Below are 18,631 nucleotides of genomic sequence, written 5' to 3'. Positions count from 1 at the left end.
CCCCCCCCCCCCCCCCCGCTCTTCCCCCCCCCCCCCCCCCCCCCCCCGTGCCTGACTCTCCCCAAGGAGGGCTTTGCAAACAACGAAACTCCGCCCTCGCCGGAGCGGTTCCGAATCGCCTTCCAGCGTCAGGCCCACACCCCTTTCAAAGTTAGCGAAAGTCGCTCTTTCTTGGAAACCCAAGCTCGCCCTCTCGCTGGCGCTGGAGGCTTTAGCAGCCCCAGCCCTGGCAGCCCGGGTCCCACCCGCCTGGCAGGGGCGGAGTGGCGGGAGGTGGGAGCGCCGGCCGCCCCGACACCTGTCGTGGGCGCGCTAGGTCGCTGCAGCCCCCAACAGCTGGCGGCGGCGGCAGGGACAGGAGCCCTCCAGGAGCGGAAGGAATTAAGCGCCCGCCCATCCCATCTGACTCGGCCTCTCCCCTCTCCTCCTCCCCCTCCTCTTCCTCCTCCTCCTCTCCGTCCTCCTCCCCTCCTCCTCCCCTCCTCCCCTCCTTCCCTTCCTCCTCCTCCCCGTCCTCCTCCTCCTCCTCCTTCGCCTTCCCCTTTGCTGCTGCCGCCACCTCCACCCGGTCCCTGTCGGCTTCCCGGCGGGACGCTGGTGCCTGCGGGCTTTGCACGGGGCTCGGGGCAGAGAACGGGGCTCGCGTCCGGGGGCTGCCCCGGGATGGCGGTGAAATAGGGGGACCTCGGAGAGGCGCCGCGACCCCAGGCTGCGCTCGGGGGCCCGCCACTCCTCGCTGGCGACATGGGGGACCCGGTATACCGCGAGAAACCGCAGCTGCACTACGCGGTGAGTGTCCCGGCGCGCGCAGAGGCGACAGGGGGCGCCACTCGGCCGGCCTGGGAAGGGACAGAGCGGGGTTGATGGATCCCTGTCTCCCCGGAGGTCCTCTCTCGGGTTAGGGGCTGCAGGGTGTCGCGTCCGTCACCCCCAAGCGTCACCTGCATAGAAACTCGGCTGCACCTTAGAATGGGAGCCCCCACCCCGGAAGCCCGCGTTCCTTTGCCCCGCGCGGTGGGCACCGCGTTCGGGGCCAGAAGCCAGGCTGCAGCCTCGCTGGCCAGGGCTGAGAAATGGGGCTCCTGGGGCCGAGCCCACGTCCGCCCATTCAGCCTTCCAGCAGATATGCTGCAAGAGCGAGAATAGAACTGGACGGGAAGCAGGGCTGCTCCCTGATCGGAGCGTGTAGCGAGCCGAGCTGACTCTCCGGAGAAAATGCTGCGGGGCACTTTCGGGTGCAGCCCGTTTGCTTCTGGGGAAAAAAGGGTGTGCATTTCCCTCAGAGTCTGTAGCAGAACGGAGTTTGTAATCATTATCTGGTTAATACAGGAGGATGCGAGGGGGTCTGCCAGTGGCGCCTCTCCTCCCTGTTGAGTCAAATTCTCAACAAATACTTATTGGGGACCTACTGTGCGCTAGGCACTGCGCTGGGCACCGGGGGGCCTCAGGGCACAACAGACTAAAAGCTCGTGGGCTTTTCCCCCTTTAAAGAAGGAGTCCAGGTTTCCAGGTTAATGACCGACTGACCAAATCCAGATTCTAGATGGAGTTTATTTTTGAGAAAGAGAAAAGAGAGTGTTTCTGAGGAACGAGTACAACTGAAGAAGGTTCTGATTGCTGCCTGCTTGAAGCAGGCAGACAGCTGTGTTAGCTTACTCCGGTCTTCCGACATTTAGTTTCCAATTGTGACTTGTGATGTTTTGAGACGGGCCACTGGGACTGTTCTGCCATCTGCTACTTTACTGAGCTTTCCTTGACATGATTTCCACTGCTGAGATTGTACATGCTGCTTTCAAATTGGAGAGAGGCAGGCAAAAAGTTAAGACAAGAATCATCAGTATTTATAATTAGGCTGACAGATATCCATCTGGAATTCCTGTCCTCCAAAATGCACTCGTCACATTAAAAAACCCATATATATATATATATATATATATATATATATATATATATATTTAAAGAAAGGAGTGCAGGTGGACAGGAGGGACAGGTACAGAGGTTCTGGGTCCTCCATCAGCTAGGGGACTATTGGGCTAACCTTGAAGCTCTGCCCTTTAACTTTGCTGGGCTGGGGTGGGGCGGGGGAAGAGGGCCTGAATTAGAAAATTATTAAGGTCCCTACCAGGCAAACATTCTAGGAAGCTTATGATGGCTTTCTCTGTTTTTGCCAGTTACTTGCCTTGAAATGCCAAGGGAGACACTAGTAAGTTACTAACCCTCGTTCATTTTTTTGGAGACACTAGCAGCTCAGTGGTTTTCCTTTTAAAGTCATATTAAGGTTCATCCATTTTCGGCAGAGGTTCCTTTACACTGAAGGATCTGGAGTCTGCTCCTTATGCTGATGCCCTTTGATTTTCAGTCTGAGGTCCCTATGCCACTTACAAGGTAGAGGAGGAAAGGTGAGAACTGGTTCCTTAAAAAAAAAATCTATTCAGGGCCACCTGGGTGGTTCAGTTGGTTAAGCATCCGACTCTTGATGTCGGGCTCTGTGCTGACATTGCAGAGCCTGCTTGGGATTCTCTGCCTCCCTCTCTCTCTGCCCCTCCCTCCCCCCTCTCAAAAATAAATAAACTTAAAAAAATCTATTCATTCTATGAATGATTATTGCCTCAATTATGCAAATGCATCCCACAACAATTTAAAAATTATTTTCATTCAGTTGTTTCATTCTGCTAAAAGCAGGAACTTAGAGGCAAGCTAATGCTAACATCTCGTGCGCTCTGAAGATTTGCTGATGAGACAGCCCTTTATTCTAGCGCAGATCCCCACATGCATATTTTCTGATTTAGGACTATAAAAAAGAAGATCCCAGAGGGAATTTGTTGGCTTTCAGGTTGGAAGAAGTCACCCAGCTCCTCTGAAGTTTTTCGTGCTTACTTCAGGGAGATGTACCAGTCACAAGTCAAAAGAATGTTCTTTATTAAGTGTGACCCATCGCTTTCCATATTAACATAACCCTCTATGGCTTAATATCTCTTCTAGCACTGTTCCTTTCGTCCGCTGCCCCCATACTGGTTTAGGTTAATTTCAAAAGCTTGTTTTGCCTTTTAGCACAAATATTCCACTTACTTTGCTCCACATGGTTCTGCCCCACTGGGTATTGTCCTGGGGCTTGGAGGCTTTTTTTTTTTTCTTCTTCTTTTTTGGTCTTTGTCTTCCTGAAAAAGAATTACCCTCTGTGTGTTCTCAGTACCTCTTGCCTACTCTGAGATATAATCCACACGGCAAGCATTTAATGTTCTCCCTTCAGTGCTTCTTCATCCGTCCGGGGTGAGACTGCCTGTAAGAAACCGGTGGTTCACATTCTATTCACTCACCAAACATTTGTAGAGTGCCTATTGTGTGCCAGCTATTTGGCCAGCCTTCCAAAGAGATGATTAAATAGTGAGAATGTTAAGAGTTGCTGTGGACTCTTCACTCCTCCTTTTCAATGGTTATAATGGTCACAAGGAGAGAAACACAAACACTTGAGTAGACAAGAGCATCCTACATTTATATAGTGTTACACTTTTCCAAAGCATAGCACGACTGTCCTCTCGTTTTACCATCGTGACAAAAATGTGTGTTAGCGGCTAATGTTCTCCTCCCAACCTTTCCTCCCACGGTTTTCCCACATTCAGTTTATGGCGACTCCGTCCTTCCAGCTGGGTGCCGTCCTTGATGCCTTTTGGCGACTTGATCAGATTTGCATTTTGAAGCGCCTGCTTTGAGCCCAGGATGGAGGGGAGTGCGAGGAGGAGCCAGAGTGGATCCTGGTATTTGGGCCAGAGAGAGATGAGAGAAGGATGGCTTACATAGGATGGCAGCTGGACCGGAGGTGGAAAGCAGTTCGCATATTGGAGAGACACTTAGGACATCGGACCAGCCAGTCATGACAACAATCCCCTCGTTATTATTGTCTTTATACAAGTCGCAAAGTGTTGGGACACAGTCTGTGTCAAATCCAGCTGGTGGCTTAGACAGGTTCTCTATTTTGTGGCTGAAGAAATCCAAGCCTAGAGTGGTGGGGGTCAAGGTGGCACAGGGGTAGCTGGTGACAGAATGGAGTGCTCTGCACAAGTGCCCGGATACCGTAGAGCTCTTCTGACTCATTTAGACAGTTGAGATGGATGAGCTGAGTCATCCTTCCCCCTCCCCGTTCTGTCACCATAATAAACCGACAATCAAATATTGTACCTTCAGGGACTTTATGTGACCGTCCACACTGGGGAATTGCATGGCCAAATAACTCTTTCATTGGGCGGATAACAGATACAGACAAAAGCCAAGTTTTAAGGTATCTATTGAGTTCAATGTCATGTCTTTATGTCTTTCTCAGTGTTTCCCAGCCTCAGCAAAATGAACATTTTTGGACAGGATAATTTTTTGTGGTGGGGGCTGTCCTGTGCACTGTAGGATGTTTAGCAGCATCCTTGGCCCCTACCTATTAAATGCCAGTAGCATAGCACCCCCTCCCCAGTTGTGACAACTAAAAATGTCTCCAGATATTGCCAGATGTCCCCTGGGGGACAAAGTCGCTCCCACTTGAGACCCACTGGTGCGTGTGATTTTTGTGCGTGTTTTTAAGAAGAGGTGACAATTGGGGCACCTGGGTGGCTCAGTTGGTTAAGCTTCCAACTTCGGCTCAGGTGGTGATCTTATGGTTCACAAGTTCGAGCCCCATGTGGAAGTATGTGCTGACAGCTCAGAGCCAGGAGCCTGCTTCAGATTCTGGGTCTCCCTCTCTCTCTGCCCCTCCTCTACTCATTCTCGTTCTCTCGCTCTCAAAAATAAAACAGTAAAAAATTTAAAAAAATAAAAGAAGAGGTGACAATTACTGTGTAGTAAGAAGATCTGAAAAGAAAAGACATGGTACATATGATGAATATTATATATACTGTTCAGCGAACATGCAGAACTTCGGAGAGAGGCCGATGCAGAGGCTCAGAGAGAGGCTCAACACAGCACAAGTGCTGGGGACGGAGTAATGGGTCACTCGCTCCTTTTCAGCGATCACGGCCTTAACGGTGTCCTCCTGCTTTTGGTGATCCCCCAGAGTTAGGTGGCTTGGCCTGGGTTAAAGATGACATTAGCCTACCTTCCCCAACAATCCTCATATGCTTTCTTCCATTAACCACAAACAAAATACTACAAACCTTGCCTGTCTGCCAAGATCATGCAGCACAGGTCGAATTTCATGCCAAGTCATACAATCAAGTATGGTGACTCCTTCAGTAGAATTACTGGGCCGAGCCTTAGTTTTCAAACAGATGATCAGAGGCACTTTGGAGAAGCCCACGAATACTTTTATCCGAAACAACCCCCTGGAGGCACACACTTACTTTCATCCCCCTTCTGTGAAAGGGGAACAGGAAGAGAGATTCATGATGCCTCCGGCTAACATAAATCTATGCATGGGGTGACACGTGTTCTGTTCACTGCAGAGTGACAGGAAGCAGGGGCATTAGACTCTGACCCGGGACGATCCCTGTGGAGCCCAGCTGTCAAGGTGCAGCCATGTCCGTCCCGTGGACCGGTCTACTTCTGAACTCCACTGTGGCTGGCCTCACTTCCTGTTTGGTGCGGTCGCCCCACCGTCTCTGCTCTCGACCACAGCCTCAGCGTTCAATGCTGGCTGTTCCCTGGCTCTAGTTCACCCCCCCTTGAGGAAGCCACTGGAAGGGCTGACCTGCATACCCTGGGAGGGGGCCTCTCTTTACCACAAATGGTTAAGGTCTTCACAGCAAAGTTTCCAAATGTGCTCTCTAGGAACATTTGGTTTCCAACGACTTTGAAGCCAGTGAGTTCACTTAATAATTCAGTGGCGCTGATTAGGGGACACTCTTTGGCGATTCTCAAGTCACCCCGAGCTGGGCACCGTTGCAGGGCTGAGCTGATATGAATCGGTTATCGCCCATCAGCGCCGCTGGTGTAGACATCTTAGGAAATTGCGCAGGAGGGCACTGGCCCGCCGCACGGCCCGGAATTCACTTCTGTAGCTGTCAGCTTGTCGTCTGTCTCCTCACAAAAGCAAACGTCTCGCACGTTACAAATAAATGGGAGATTATCGCATCCCCTTAATTAACAGCTTGTCTCGTTGTGGCTACCTTTTCCACCCCCACCGCCACCCCACAGCATGCTTTCTTTTCTGCTGCTCTCAGAGCTTTTCCTTCATGTGGTCCCTTTGGTCTGGAGCTCCCGTCATCTTAGGAAGCCACGTCTCCCACCCTTTAAGCCACTTCCTACTGCTCGTCTGCCAACCGTCGGAAAACAAATACTACTCTTTGCCTAGTCCTTTCTGGCTAGAAGGTTCTATTATTTGCTCTTCCCGTTCCCCACATTGTGATGACCCTGGACCAAATGCACTTGAGTCTCACCTTGGTTGTGATGCTATCATCTAGTCATATGCCGTCTTCAGTGGCTTTCCGATTTCTCTCCGGCTCCTCGCCTGCGGCGCTCTCGTCCTTTCCCGCCTCACTAAGTGGCTGCCCCCTCTGGGAGCTGCCCACGCCAGAACATCCCGGGGTCAGCCCTGCCAGGTCTGTTTCACAGCAGTCTCCAAATTCATCCTCTCCTTTCCATCTCTGTTGCTGTCATGTAAACCGAAGCACCGGTCGTCCATGCCAAGACAACATGGTAACCCTATAGTTAGATCATGGGACCAGTGAGATCTTTTAAAAAGCAAATGAAGTTGTGACATTTCAGTGAGCAAAGCTCACCAGTTGGTTTCCATTACGCTTAGCCTGATCTCTTCCTCCTTGACCTTGGCCTTCCGAGTCCTCCTCCACGACCCTCCCTTGCCTTACCCCTGCCCAGCCACATTAGTGTCCCTTCTGTTCCTCACATGTGACCAGCTTGTTCCCACCTGAGGCGTCTCCCCGTGCTGTCCCTTCTGCCTGGGATGTTCTTTGTGTGGCAGGCTTTTATTGTGCCCTCCGAATTGCACAAGAAAATGTCACCTTCCCTGACGGCTCTTTCCAAAGTGCTTCTGACCCCACTCAATCACCCCTGGTTCTGTCACACTAGCCGCCGCCTTTGTGTTCACTCCCTGTTTCAGGGCAGGGACGCAGTCATTCTTTTCCCACGATGGCCCCACTGCCTCCGGTGGGCCCGGCACAGGGTAGGCACCCAATAACTATCCAGGAGTGGATGATGCCCTTGGTAATCTCGGGCCTTATTTTGTAAACATTTCCTGGCTTTTCTCCTCGTCAGACTTTAGCGGACTTCTTGATTTATTCAGGTCTAACAGCCTTGTCTAAATACCCCTATTCTGATTTCACTGAAAGACCAGTTTATTAAATCTGTTAGTTGGTCCCAGGTCTAAAATTAGGAATCATAATCTCTGAACTAGGACGTGAGTGATTCTCAGAAAGCCTCCGTGCATGGACATTGGATCTGTAACCGTATGTGAGTGAGGAGCTAAGGCCCACCTCTGTCCAGTAAGCACTCACTGAGGATGTGATAGGGACAGGCCTGCTCCGGGGAAAATGCAAAAGGAAGGAGGAGGGAGATGGCTCCCTCTAGCTGAGAGAGAGAGAGAGAGAGAGAGAGAGAGAGAGAGACAAAGGAGGGAGAGAGAGAATCCCAAGCAGGCTCCGTGCTGTCAGCGCAGAGTCCAGTGCGGGGCGCGAACTCACAAACCATGGGATCATGACTTGAGCAAAAAACAAAAGTTGGGCACCTGACCCCCCCCCCCCCCCCGCGCCCCCCCCCCCCCCCGCCTCTCACCCCAGCTTTTCATTCTCAGTCCCATCCAGGTTGGAAGTCTACCCGAGCAGCCCAGCTGGCAGGTAGTTGGTGATCTGTCCAGCTTGCCATTGACAGGGACTGCAGAGCCCTTTCTTAAGTCCTGGCCACGTCACTGAACGTTAATTAGCACAGCCCGTTTCAGACTGTAAGCTCCAAAATGATGGGAGTAAAATTCTTGTAAAATTTTGGACAAAAATCCACAGTGTTTACAGATGAATGCAGTGAATTTAATATCCTTTAATGTAGCTTCTTAGATTTTCTGGTTCTAACCTTATTTTCCAAAGATCAACCTTTCTGATTTCTTTTATTTTGAAATACATCCTGAATACTTAAAAACTTGAAAGATGAAGATCAAATAAAACAACAAGGACTCCCGGCAATCATTACATGGTACCGCTTTCTCGGTCTTTATAGTCACGGCTTCGATGCAAATAAGGGCTACTTCTCGGTTTGGATGAGTTCTGCACAAAGTATAAGACTAATCTGTTCATTCAAATATGATCAGCGTTACTGAAGGCTCTTTCCTTTAAAGACATTATGGCCCTTGGAATTGAAAACCTCTCAGGATTTTCTCCCCTCCTCTCTGGTTATTTGACACATCCTTCGAACTCTTCCAACTTAACTATTTTGTAGAGTATGATTTGAGCGTGTGGAGTGTCGGCTAAATTAGATTTCTGAAATGAAGTTTTCAGAAGAATTTGGAGTTGTGGCTTTGGGGAAGGGTTGCCATGGGAACAGCAGAAGACGTTCAGATGAATAAACTTTAAAAATATTTTTGAATGACCCCTTTCTGCAGCTGACTGAAATATCTGGGAAAGAAACGTATAAGTCAGTCCAAGTAAAATAAAGAGGCTAAAAGTTTTTCGCCGGCATGTGGGGCACCTCTGCTCTGCATCCGCGGAGCTCCCCCATGCCAGGTGGGTGCCGCCCCACCCGGGGCAGGGCTTCCTCTGGGTTCCTCACTTGGCCGTGTCGCTGCCGTTGTAATTAGATCCACAGGGTAATAATGGTTTAGCCAGAAAACGGAACGTCGAGTTTGCTGGAAGGATTGGAAAATATTATTTTTGTTAAGTATTTATTTATGCGTATGACCTTCAACAGTCCCATTCTGATGTCACTTTGATGGCCTGAGCAACACGTAAAGCATAGCCTTAACATCGATCGCAAAAGATGAGGCATTCTCCCGCCTTAGCTGCTGACCGACAGCAGGTAGAAGGTGGAACACTCAGAAAGCCTTAACTTCGGGAACGAACCATCCCTGACGTGCCGGTAAGTGTCAGGGAGCCCAGGAGGGGTGGTGCAGCCTGAAGCATTAGCAACGTGGGGAGGCTGTTACCACACGGGCACAGGGAGGGGCCGGTGTTACCAGAACGTGGTGACTTCCAACCTCAGGCAAAGCGACCCTGGAAATGTACCCCGAGAGGACTGCAGTGAGGGCAGAATGTGGTCCCCTGAGATGAGGCTCCCAGGACTCGGGCCAGCCCGGGGAAGGGCGGAAGTTTTTGTTTTGTTTTGGCAGAAGCGGGGGAAAGTTTGCAAACACGAAACACATCCTATGTGTGTTCGGTTTTCTTTAGGGCTTACTTACGTTATGAACGACCCTAAATCCTGGAGGATGTGGAAGACGTTCAGATTGCTTAGAATGTCTCTTTTCTCTCCCCTGTGGGTTCTTTCAACGAGCACGGTTAAGCTAGTAATGTGTTATGCCAGCTCCATCCATATGTGATGTGCACGTCTTTGAAAAATATTCATATTTCCAGCCTATTCAATAGTGACTTTTCACTTATTTACCATGATATGTTTTACACATGTATTGTAATGAATTGCACATTGAGGAGCCCCATGCTTCATTCAAACATGCTTTGGTCTAAATTTATTACTATAAATTTTAACTCTAATGGGGTTTTCCCTCCTCTCTGCCCTGTAGAATAGTCTCATGTAATTGATTTCCCAAACAATGAAAAAGGAAGAATCCTTAACCTTCTGCCTCTACACAAAATAACTTCCGTGAAAAGTTATTCTCACTTACATCTCCGTTGGTGAAGGAGTGGTTGCAAGTGAGGACTGCAGTGTAAACACCCTGTTAACTCCGAGGAACGTGGCAGAGAGAAAACTCCCGTTTCAACCTGGACTGCAGAAAGTGCCTCTCATTCCTGAGTTAGTTCCCTCTCGAGGCCTCCTCCCACCCACTTTCATAATGTCCATCTTGCTTGTAATTGCTTCTTTAAACACCATATTCGCTACAGAACTGAAAAATCCAAAGGGGCAGAGGCCAGAGCCAGGGCGTAGCTGGACTCCGTGTCCGTGGCCGCGTGTGGCCTGTACCTGACGCTTCGTGTGTGCTTGAATGCCAGCAAAATTAATTAATAGCTTAGAGCTCTTAGAAATAATTAGGCAGACTGACAGTAAAAATACCAGCCGATATTTATTGAGTGCTTTCCACGAGCCCTCGACATTCTATGTTATTTAATTCTCAAAAGAAGCCTGTGAGGTAGGTCCTAATATCACCTCTGTTGAAAAGGTGAGGAAACGGAGGCGCTGCGTTTGGATGTTTCCAGGTCGTAGGGGGACGTGGAAGTAGGGGGTCTAGGATTGGAATCCTTGTCTGTTTGCCGAGTTTCAGTGCTTGGCCCACCACACAGTGGCCGATGGTTAAAAGGGAAGTGGCTTGAGATGATACCTTGGAGATGAGGCTTGTAAAACTTTCGTTTTGTAATAATCGTAGACTCAAAGGAAGTTGCAAAAATACCACCGAAAGATCCCGGCTATCCTTTGCCCGGCGTCCCTCGGTGATAGCTTCTTACGTGACGATAGTACAATATCAAAACCAGGACGCTGACACTGGTACGGCGCTATGAACGTGTCTGCAGACCCTGTTGACGTCCGACAGGTGTTTCATACGCATTCCCTTGTGTCCGCGCGCGTGAGCAGTTCCATGCAGTCCCCCCCCACCCCCCGTGTATAGATTGGCATATCTGCCACCACATTCAAGACCCAGAACTGTCCCACTGCCACAAAAGAACTCCTTCACGCCGCCCCTTTGAAGGCTCTCCCTTACTCCCTCCCCCCATCTCTAATCCAGGCACCCACTCACCTGTTCTCCGTAAAACAACACCTTGTAAGTGACTTCCAGCACAATGGCAGCATACCTGTCGTCGCTCATCATTTTTGCCGAAAACATCCAGAAACGTAACGGGAGAAAGTAAGGTGAACTGATAATGGGATCAGAGAGGATTTTTGTATCCTTGTTGTTAGTAACACACACAATCACAAATCAAGAACATCCCGTTTGGTATTTTTAGCTGAGTGTTGTGGTAATTTTATAAGTCACGCTCGTGTGTTTTCTCTCGCCGAGTGCTTTTGATGGAAACACCACAGACTTTTTTAGCTTCTGCGTGGCTGCTCCACGCTCCCTCTCTGCATGGCTGTTCCGATGGAGCGTCCATTTCAGGAACGGCAGCCGTGCGGCTGAACTTGCAGCAGCCCGGAAAAGGGACATGGGAGCTGGCGCTCTGCCCTCCCAAAGTATTTATGAGCAAGGATAGACATAAGTCCCGCATGTGTTTGCGGGAGCCACGCTCTGGGCGGCACAGGCTTATGTAAACCCTGGCATTCGTGATACACATGCGTTTTTATTCATTCATTTCAAAGGGAGTGGCAGTTCATAGACCTCCCTTGGGGAGAAGTTTGAACCTTATCAAGATTAGCTGTTTCAAAAAAAAAAAAAAAAACCCAAACCATAACAAAACCTTAATAGCTGTTTTTATTCAGGATGGCCGCGGAGTGAAACCTTATCATCGGGACACAGTTAGAAAGACTTCCTGCATTTCTTTGGTTCCCACTACTTAAAAAAAGGTGTAAAACGCGCTGATGCTGTCTGAGTCTGCAAACATAGGCACGCTCTTATTGGATAGTTGAATGATTGCAAACTTTTACTGTATGCTTTGCCTGGATCTTTATTAGAAATGGAGTAGGCCAACTTACTGCTTTCGATTAGGTAGGCAGATAATGCCATCATTGCCCTGTAGGCACGTCATGTCACCATGGGGGGGGGGCGCTAAGGAGAACCTGGATTTGAAGAAATGGGGGGCCCTCTGTGAGATTTCTGCACTGGGGGACACTTTTTAATTTTGGCTGTCTTAAAAAGAAATGAAATCCCGAACTCCTGGCGTGTGGATGCATACAGACACGCGAAATGGTGCTTCACTATATGATTCTGTCGTCTGAAACGTGGACTCGGCTCTTTGTCCTGGTTAGCTGTTGCTGCACTAATAATGCGACATGACAAACTACTTGGAAATTCAGTCCCGTAAGACAGCCATCACTTGTTCCCGTGCATCTGTGGGTCCACTGGGGCTGGCTTAATTTGGGCAGAGCTCAGCTGCTTGACCCGAGGCCAATCTGCTCGTCCCGCAGGGCTTGATTCCTCAGTTGGTTCTGTTCCATGTGGCGTTTATTCTGCGGCCGGGGTCAGTGCGGCAGCAGCCACCTGCCAAAGTGCGGAGGCACAACAGGACAGCGGGAACTAAGGATTCTTCATGCACGGGTGGGACTCTGGCACAGGCTCATGTCTGCCTACCTGCCGTTGGCCGAGGCGAGTCACATGTCCAAGCCTGATGTCAGAGGATAGGGAAATAACGCTTCCTCCTTAATGGGGCCCTGGGAAGTTTGTGAGTGCAGAGAGGGGTGAGAAACGGGGGCAAATCATTTACCTGACCACAGCATGCAATCAGATTCTTCTGGAAATACTGATGTTTTCAAGAAGGTGCAAATCGATCGATCTCATTTTTTCCCCCATTTGGTCAATGAGCTCTTTCTGTCATGGATATCAACATGTATTTCCTTAGACCTAGTTAGACAACAAAGGCAAGATGGCGGGGCCTCCCCACTGACAACCGTCCCCACAAATCTGCATCGATTGGATAGAGACTGAACAGAGATCAAGGGACTATTATAGAAATAGAATGAATAGTAATATTAACACTTAAACAGAATTATCACCGTCTTCCCCGGTTTCCTTGTGCTTCGCGGCCCTGGCTCCTCAACCCAACAAAAGGAAAACATTCCGAATGACCTCCCAGGAGATTTTTTTAATCTGCTGGGATACACTAGTGTCACTTCAAAAAGATTTATAAATTTAGCTCCTGTTTTAAAACCTAGAAGAATTGTAGATGAGGTCGTTTCTAATTGGAAGAAAAGTATATTTAATCCTTTGGTTCAAACAAATCAGAGCCAGCCTTTGGAAATTAGATGGTTAATTTGGTCAATTTCGACACGTAAATGGATAAGCTAAATTAAAAATAACGCACACACGCAAAATCTCCTCTCTGAAGTTTAAAACCTTTGCCCTGTCTTCTTCCACTGTATCAATTGTTTGAACAGTTGCCAAATCCTGGTGGTTTTCTCCCCCCTCCCCCAAGTTTGCTCTGTGGTCGATCTTACCTAGTGGAGCACCTGCTAGATTTCAGTCATTCGGTTGTCTAAATCAGGGGTCAGCAAACCATGGCCCATGGACCAAATCCAGACTGCCGCCTGCTTTTTTACAGCCTACAAGCTAAGAATAAACATTACATTTTTAAACAGTGGGGAAAAAAAATCAAAAGAAGACTGTTTCATAACATGTGAAAATTATATGCAATACAAATTTTAGCATCCATAAATCCAGTTTTATTGGAAACAGCCACACCCATCATTTATATATTGACTATGGCTGCTTTCACGCTACGACGCCACAGTTGAGTGATTGCAATGGACTGGATGGCGTGAGACACCTAAACTATTTATTATCTGGCCATTTACTGAAAAAGTTTGTGGATCTCTGGTCTAAAATTATGCTGCGTGTTACCACAGACCCTGTAGATAGGTCTAGTGCTACGTACGAACACAGGCAGAAGAAAGGAGACGCACATCGTTTGAGTAGAAGGGAATTCTGGGAACATGCAGATAAGGGCAAAATACCATTGGACATTCATTTATTTGGCAGTAGGTGTGGAGAACTGGGTATATGTCCAGCACTAAAGGAAAATTTCGAAAAGATAATACCTAGTTTCTACTCTCAGGCTTCCTTTGGATAAAAAGTAAGATGCATCCACATATAGGTCATAGTGTCTGAAACCTATCTGCCTTGTCTAATTCTCTAAGTCACCAGAAAACCCTGTGGAATTTTTAAGTTGAGCCTAATATCTTTTTTTTGTTGTTGTTGCATAGCTTCTTTTGTAAATATTCTAGGCAGAATAATTTTCATGAGCATTACTATTCTTACCAGTTGACAGTTGAGAATTGAACTCTGAAAAATGGCATTTTCTCATTGGTTGAAAAATGCTGGTTCCTCTTGTTTTGCATTTGCGATGTTTACATTAGTATATCCCGAACTCCCTCAGAGGAAAGAATGCAAAGGGCCTCCAAGGGCTGACCCTTAAAACACCACTGCCCTGTTCATTAAACTCTGTAGTGCTTGCTGCATGCTTAGCTACAAGAGGTGTGTGGTGAGAGAGCTCTCAGTCCTGCCAGTGCAGCCTGTGTTTTGCCAAGGGATGTGGCCCCATCTTATGCTCTGTGATGTTTCTTTTGGCTGACTCGTCCACATTCTTGTGACCCTTTGAATGGAGATGTCTGTACAGCTTTCGGCCTACAACATGGCCTCCTGCTATCATTTCCTGCAGGTCTTGTCTTAGATCTCAGCAGCTTCCTGACTAAATGTCACCTTGGTGTCTCCTAAGAGGAGCTTGGGAGGCCCGCAAAACCTGGTTCCCACCAGATATGAGGCCTGATGTCCGTGAGTCGCCTTCTCATTGGACTCTGCAGGAGGGTGAGCCTGGAATTCTCTTCAGTTCCAAAGCGAGGGGCAAGGTGGGGCACTGATCAGAGTACCAGGAAAATGCCCCTCAGGGTGGGGATCACATGACCCCAGAGGAGGAAATTCCAGTTGAAAAGAGAAACCAGGTCAGCACCCTTGTGAGGGCGGGTGTACCAGCCTCAGAAACCGGCAACCTGTGGCCCGTGAAGGCTGCTATCAGAAGTCCATGGATTGGCCTGAATAAGGGCGTTGTGTTTTATGGTAGCGATTGGGTGGTACAAACCCAGAGCGAAACATGATTTATCTACTTTCACAGTTGTGCTGGGCTGGAGGGTAATGCGGAAATGACTCAGTTTCGTATATTTGTCATGTTAACCAATGGTCAATTCGTTAAAAGAGAAAGGCAATGTGGGAACAATATTTTCTTGAGAACTATAGCGTATGTATATATGGCTGGCGGCGGCAACCTCTAACTCACCGTGATAAGAATCTTGTTATTTTGTAGAAGCTATATAATATCCCTTTGTGAATTAAATTAGAAGATCTCAAGGAGCGTTCCCTAAAATAACAGATCTATGATTAACTGGGAAGTGCTCACAACGTTACCAGGTTGCCAAGAAAGCTGGTGGCTTTTTGACTAGTCACAACTTTCCAGAATATTTTTAAAGAGAGTTTAATGTCTAGAAACTTTACCAAAGCCCTTAAAAAGCTGTGGAACTGAATGTCATTTGGGAAAGTTTTGTTTGCTTGATTCAGACTGTGATCCAAATTTGGAGGAGACGAAACCTCTTCAGGGTTTCTTCTGCAAATAAAATAAAGAATGTGTGCTGTAAACTGTTTTAACCTGTTAGACTTTGTGCTTTTTTTGTGGGAAGGGATGCTGGAAGTGGATAAAATGGACACTTTTGACTTTAATGAGGAAATATTGCATGATGGAAAAATGCGGTCTATTGGTTGGTTGTCACCAGCTTTTTATTCTCCAGCGGAGAAAACTTGTTTGTAACACGGATATTCAGAGGTCTCTTCGCAACCTTTGGCTTATTTGTTACCTAAACAATTTTAAATATTACAGACACCAAAATCTTTGTATAGATGAAGTAGGATTCTGTTAAAGGAGAAATGTTTTTGATCTATATTTTGTGTGTTGTGTATGAAAATATAATGATTTCTACAAATCTATGGTGACAGAAGGCAGATGAGTGGTTGTCTAAGGCTGGGGGTTGGAAAGGGGGTGAGCGCTAATGGGCACCAGGGTCGCTATTAGGGCGATGGAAATGTTCTGATATTGGATATTGCACAACTCAGTAAATTTACAGGTGAATTTCATGGCATGTAAATTTCACGTCAATAAAGTTGATTTTAAAGAGTACGCGCTGACTAGAGAATCGAAAAGTATTTATTAGTAGCATTACAGCCTACTGTTTTCGCTTCTAGGCCACCCTCTTAGAAAAATTAAAATGTAATAAATGACAAAAAGCACCATTTTTTTTACTATACATTTGTGGATGATACAGAAACATCTTGCATAACTAAACACCAGACTTCTAAGAAATTTGACTTTCTCAAATCCAAAGCCAAAAAGGCATCTGAGCAACCATCATAATTGTCTACATAATTTGATGAAAATGTTTAAGACTGGATGACAGTTACGGTTGCACAATTTGGTAATTGGCTAAAAGTCATTGAATTGTACGTTTAAAGTGGGTGAGTTTTACGATGTATCAATTCTACTATGATAAAGTTAACTTCATAAATGTAAACGTGAATATATACATAGAATTCCTTTGGTGACATAGGTCCAATGCCTGCATTCCATATAATGAAGTCACCACCACAGGCTCGTACTCTTCTCCTCCTCATCAACGTTTGGCCTTGACTGTGTGACCCTGAGGTTTCCTTGAGGCTGTTGAAATTATTACCCTAGTTGAAAGAGATTCTACTGGAAACAACTTTTCACTTATTTTTTTCCCCTTTATTTTCTAGCACAATGGAAATATCCCATTCCAACATTACCTTCTTTTCTTTCCTCCTTTTTTTTTCTATTTATCATTCCCTTGCTCTTGTGATCAAGGTCATTCATACCCTGTGATTCCATTCAGATGGGCTTTTTCTTTCACAGCAGTTAGGAAGATGGTCCCGTGATAGCTGGAGATGTGTGTGTTAACCCGAGGGACCTGCCTGTTAGATGGTCTAGCACAGACAGACACATGCAGTTGGGTAGGGACGCCTTCCTCCTTAAACCTACAGTATAGCATCATTTGTTTAATGCCTCTGTGTAATTCACACATTTAAATATACGTCATACACTGAACGTGTTCAATCTGGTGGGTTTTGGTATATCCACAGGACAGTGTAAGCATCACCAGTAGCTAATTTCAGAATATCGTGTCCCCCCTAAAAGAAAGCCCGTATGCACTGGCAGCCACGTTCCATTCAACTCCACCGCCCTCCAGCCCCGATTGCCACCAGTCTGCTTTCTGTCTCTATGAATTTGCTTATTCTGGACATTTCGTACAAATGGAATCATGCACTATTGTGGTCCTTTGCGACTGTCTCCTTTCACTTAACATAATGTGCTCAAGGCTCACTTGTGTCGGATGTATCAGTACGTTTTATTGCCATACGGTATTTCATCCTATGGAAACACCTTGTGTTTATCCACTCATGACTTGATGGACGTTTGGATTGTTTCCACTTTTTCCCTGTTATGAATGATACGGCCATGGGCACTCATGTATAAGTTTCATATGGATGTATCTTTTCATTTCTCTCGGGTATATGCCTAGGAGTGGAATTTATGGGTCACTGTGGCAATTCGGTGTTTAGCCATTTGAGGAGCTACCACGCTGCTTTCAAATGGCCACGCCATTTCACAGTCCCACCAGCAGGGTATGAAGGTTCCAATTTCTCCACATCCTCATCGACACTTGTTATCGTCTGCCTTTTTGATCATAGCTATCCTAGTCGGTGTGAAGTGCTATCTCAGTTTTGTTATAATTGGTAGGTTTAAGCAAACGCACAAAAGAAGGTGATTATTTGCTTTACAACACAATTTTCTGTAGCGCTCTTTTTAAAAGCACAAAACTACCCGTATAATGAAAACAGTGTCCTTTAAAAGAAATAGCTCACCGCAGGCTGCACATTCCAGCAGTATCCATTACAAAAAGCAAAGTGCACACAAAGCCCCATCCTCCTGTCCTTGCGGAGGACCGGGTCTCCTTGAGCGCGGAGGCCCTGCACCACCTTTGCGGTTGTCCCGGGACACGGCAGGGGTCCTCCAGCTCAACAGCTCTCTTGGCAGCAAGACTCCGAGAAGGCCAGAGGGCGTGTGGCCACAGGCCCCTGCCTGTGCTCCTGAGTGAACCCTTGACATAGATATCCAGTGAACCGTGGGGTGCAATTCAGAGACCTCCCTCCGCCTTCTCTGAGGGCTGTGGAACCAGATTGACCTGGCTGGGGCCCTCCTTGTATCTGTCACACCTGCAGAAGTGACGTTTAGGTTAAAACATCCAGGCTGGACAGGCATTAGGTGGCAAAGAGAAGGAGAAAACACTCCAGAAAGAAGGACTAGTTTGTGCAAAGACTCCGAGAAACAAAGAGCATAACAGGTTCAAGGAACTGAATGAAGAAAGTCCAAAGTGAGTTGGAGGGAGAATGGCATAAGAGGCATTTGGAGAAATGAGTCGGAGTGGGCAGGAAGAATTGTGGGGTCTTGTACGCCACAGAGTTAAAGGTATTGGATCGTAACCTAAGAACAAGAGGAAGCTATTGAAACATTTTAAGCCTTGTGACGGGGTGTGTGTGTGTGTGTGTGTGTGTGCGCGCGCGTGCGCGCGCGTGCGCTCCTGCGCGTGTGTGTGTTATGATCGATTTCCTCATCCATAAAAAGGACATGATGAAATTGTGTTACAGCCTTTGAACACTCGAGATAGGAGGTCCTTTATTACCATGGCACCCACAGGCTCTCCAGTCCCAGGTTTTTGTCAACCTTGATAGGAAGAATTCACGGATGGCTACTGTGGGATCCTAGTATTTTAAAATCTGCTTCACTCTGATCCTGGCTTCTCTGACACCCACTGAACACCAATTACTACATCTCCCTGCTAC

The 18,631-nt window shown here is 47.4% G+C and overlaps 1 protein-coding gene across 5 annotated transcripts in view; it reads left to right on the top strand.

Annotated features, from left to right (window-relative positions):
• Positions 1-18,631, top strand: part of ARHGAP6 (Rho GTPase activating protein 6) — a 449,480-nt gene that overhangs the window by 217,096 nt on the left and 213,753 nt on the right. Inside the window, exons 1-3 of one of the 5 annotated variants that reach the window (XM_049643420.1) lie at positions 193-789; positions 8,830-8,997; positions 9,656-9,885. The exons of 1 other annotated variant lie outside the window; for it this stretch is intronic. Coding sequence is in view for 1 of the 4 variants with exons in the window: in XM_049643419.1 (XP_049499376.1) it covers positions 745-789 (45 nt within the window). In the remaining 3 variants the exon portion in view is untranslated. 3 more of the 5 variants (XM_049643421.1, XM_049643419.1, XM_049643422.1) reach the window with 3 other exon arrangements.

The sequence above is a fragment of the Panthera uncia genome, chromosome X (genome assembly GCF_023721935.1).
Source record: "Panthera uncia isolate 11264 chromosome X, Puncia_PCG_1.0, whole genome shotgun sequence".
In the NCBI taxonomy this organism is placed as follows: Eukaryota; Metazoa; Chordata; class Mammalia; order Carnivora; family Felidae; genus Panthera; species Panthera uncia.
The sequence above is the reverse complement of the archived record's forward strand: the minus strand, read 5'-3'. Positions and strand labels throughout refer to the sequence as shown.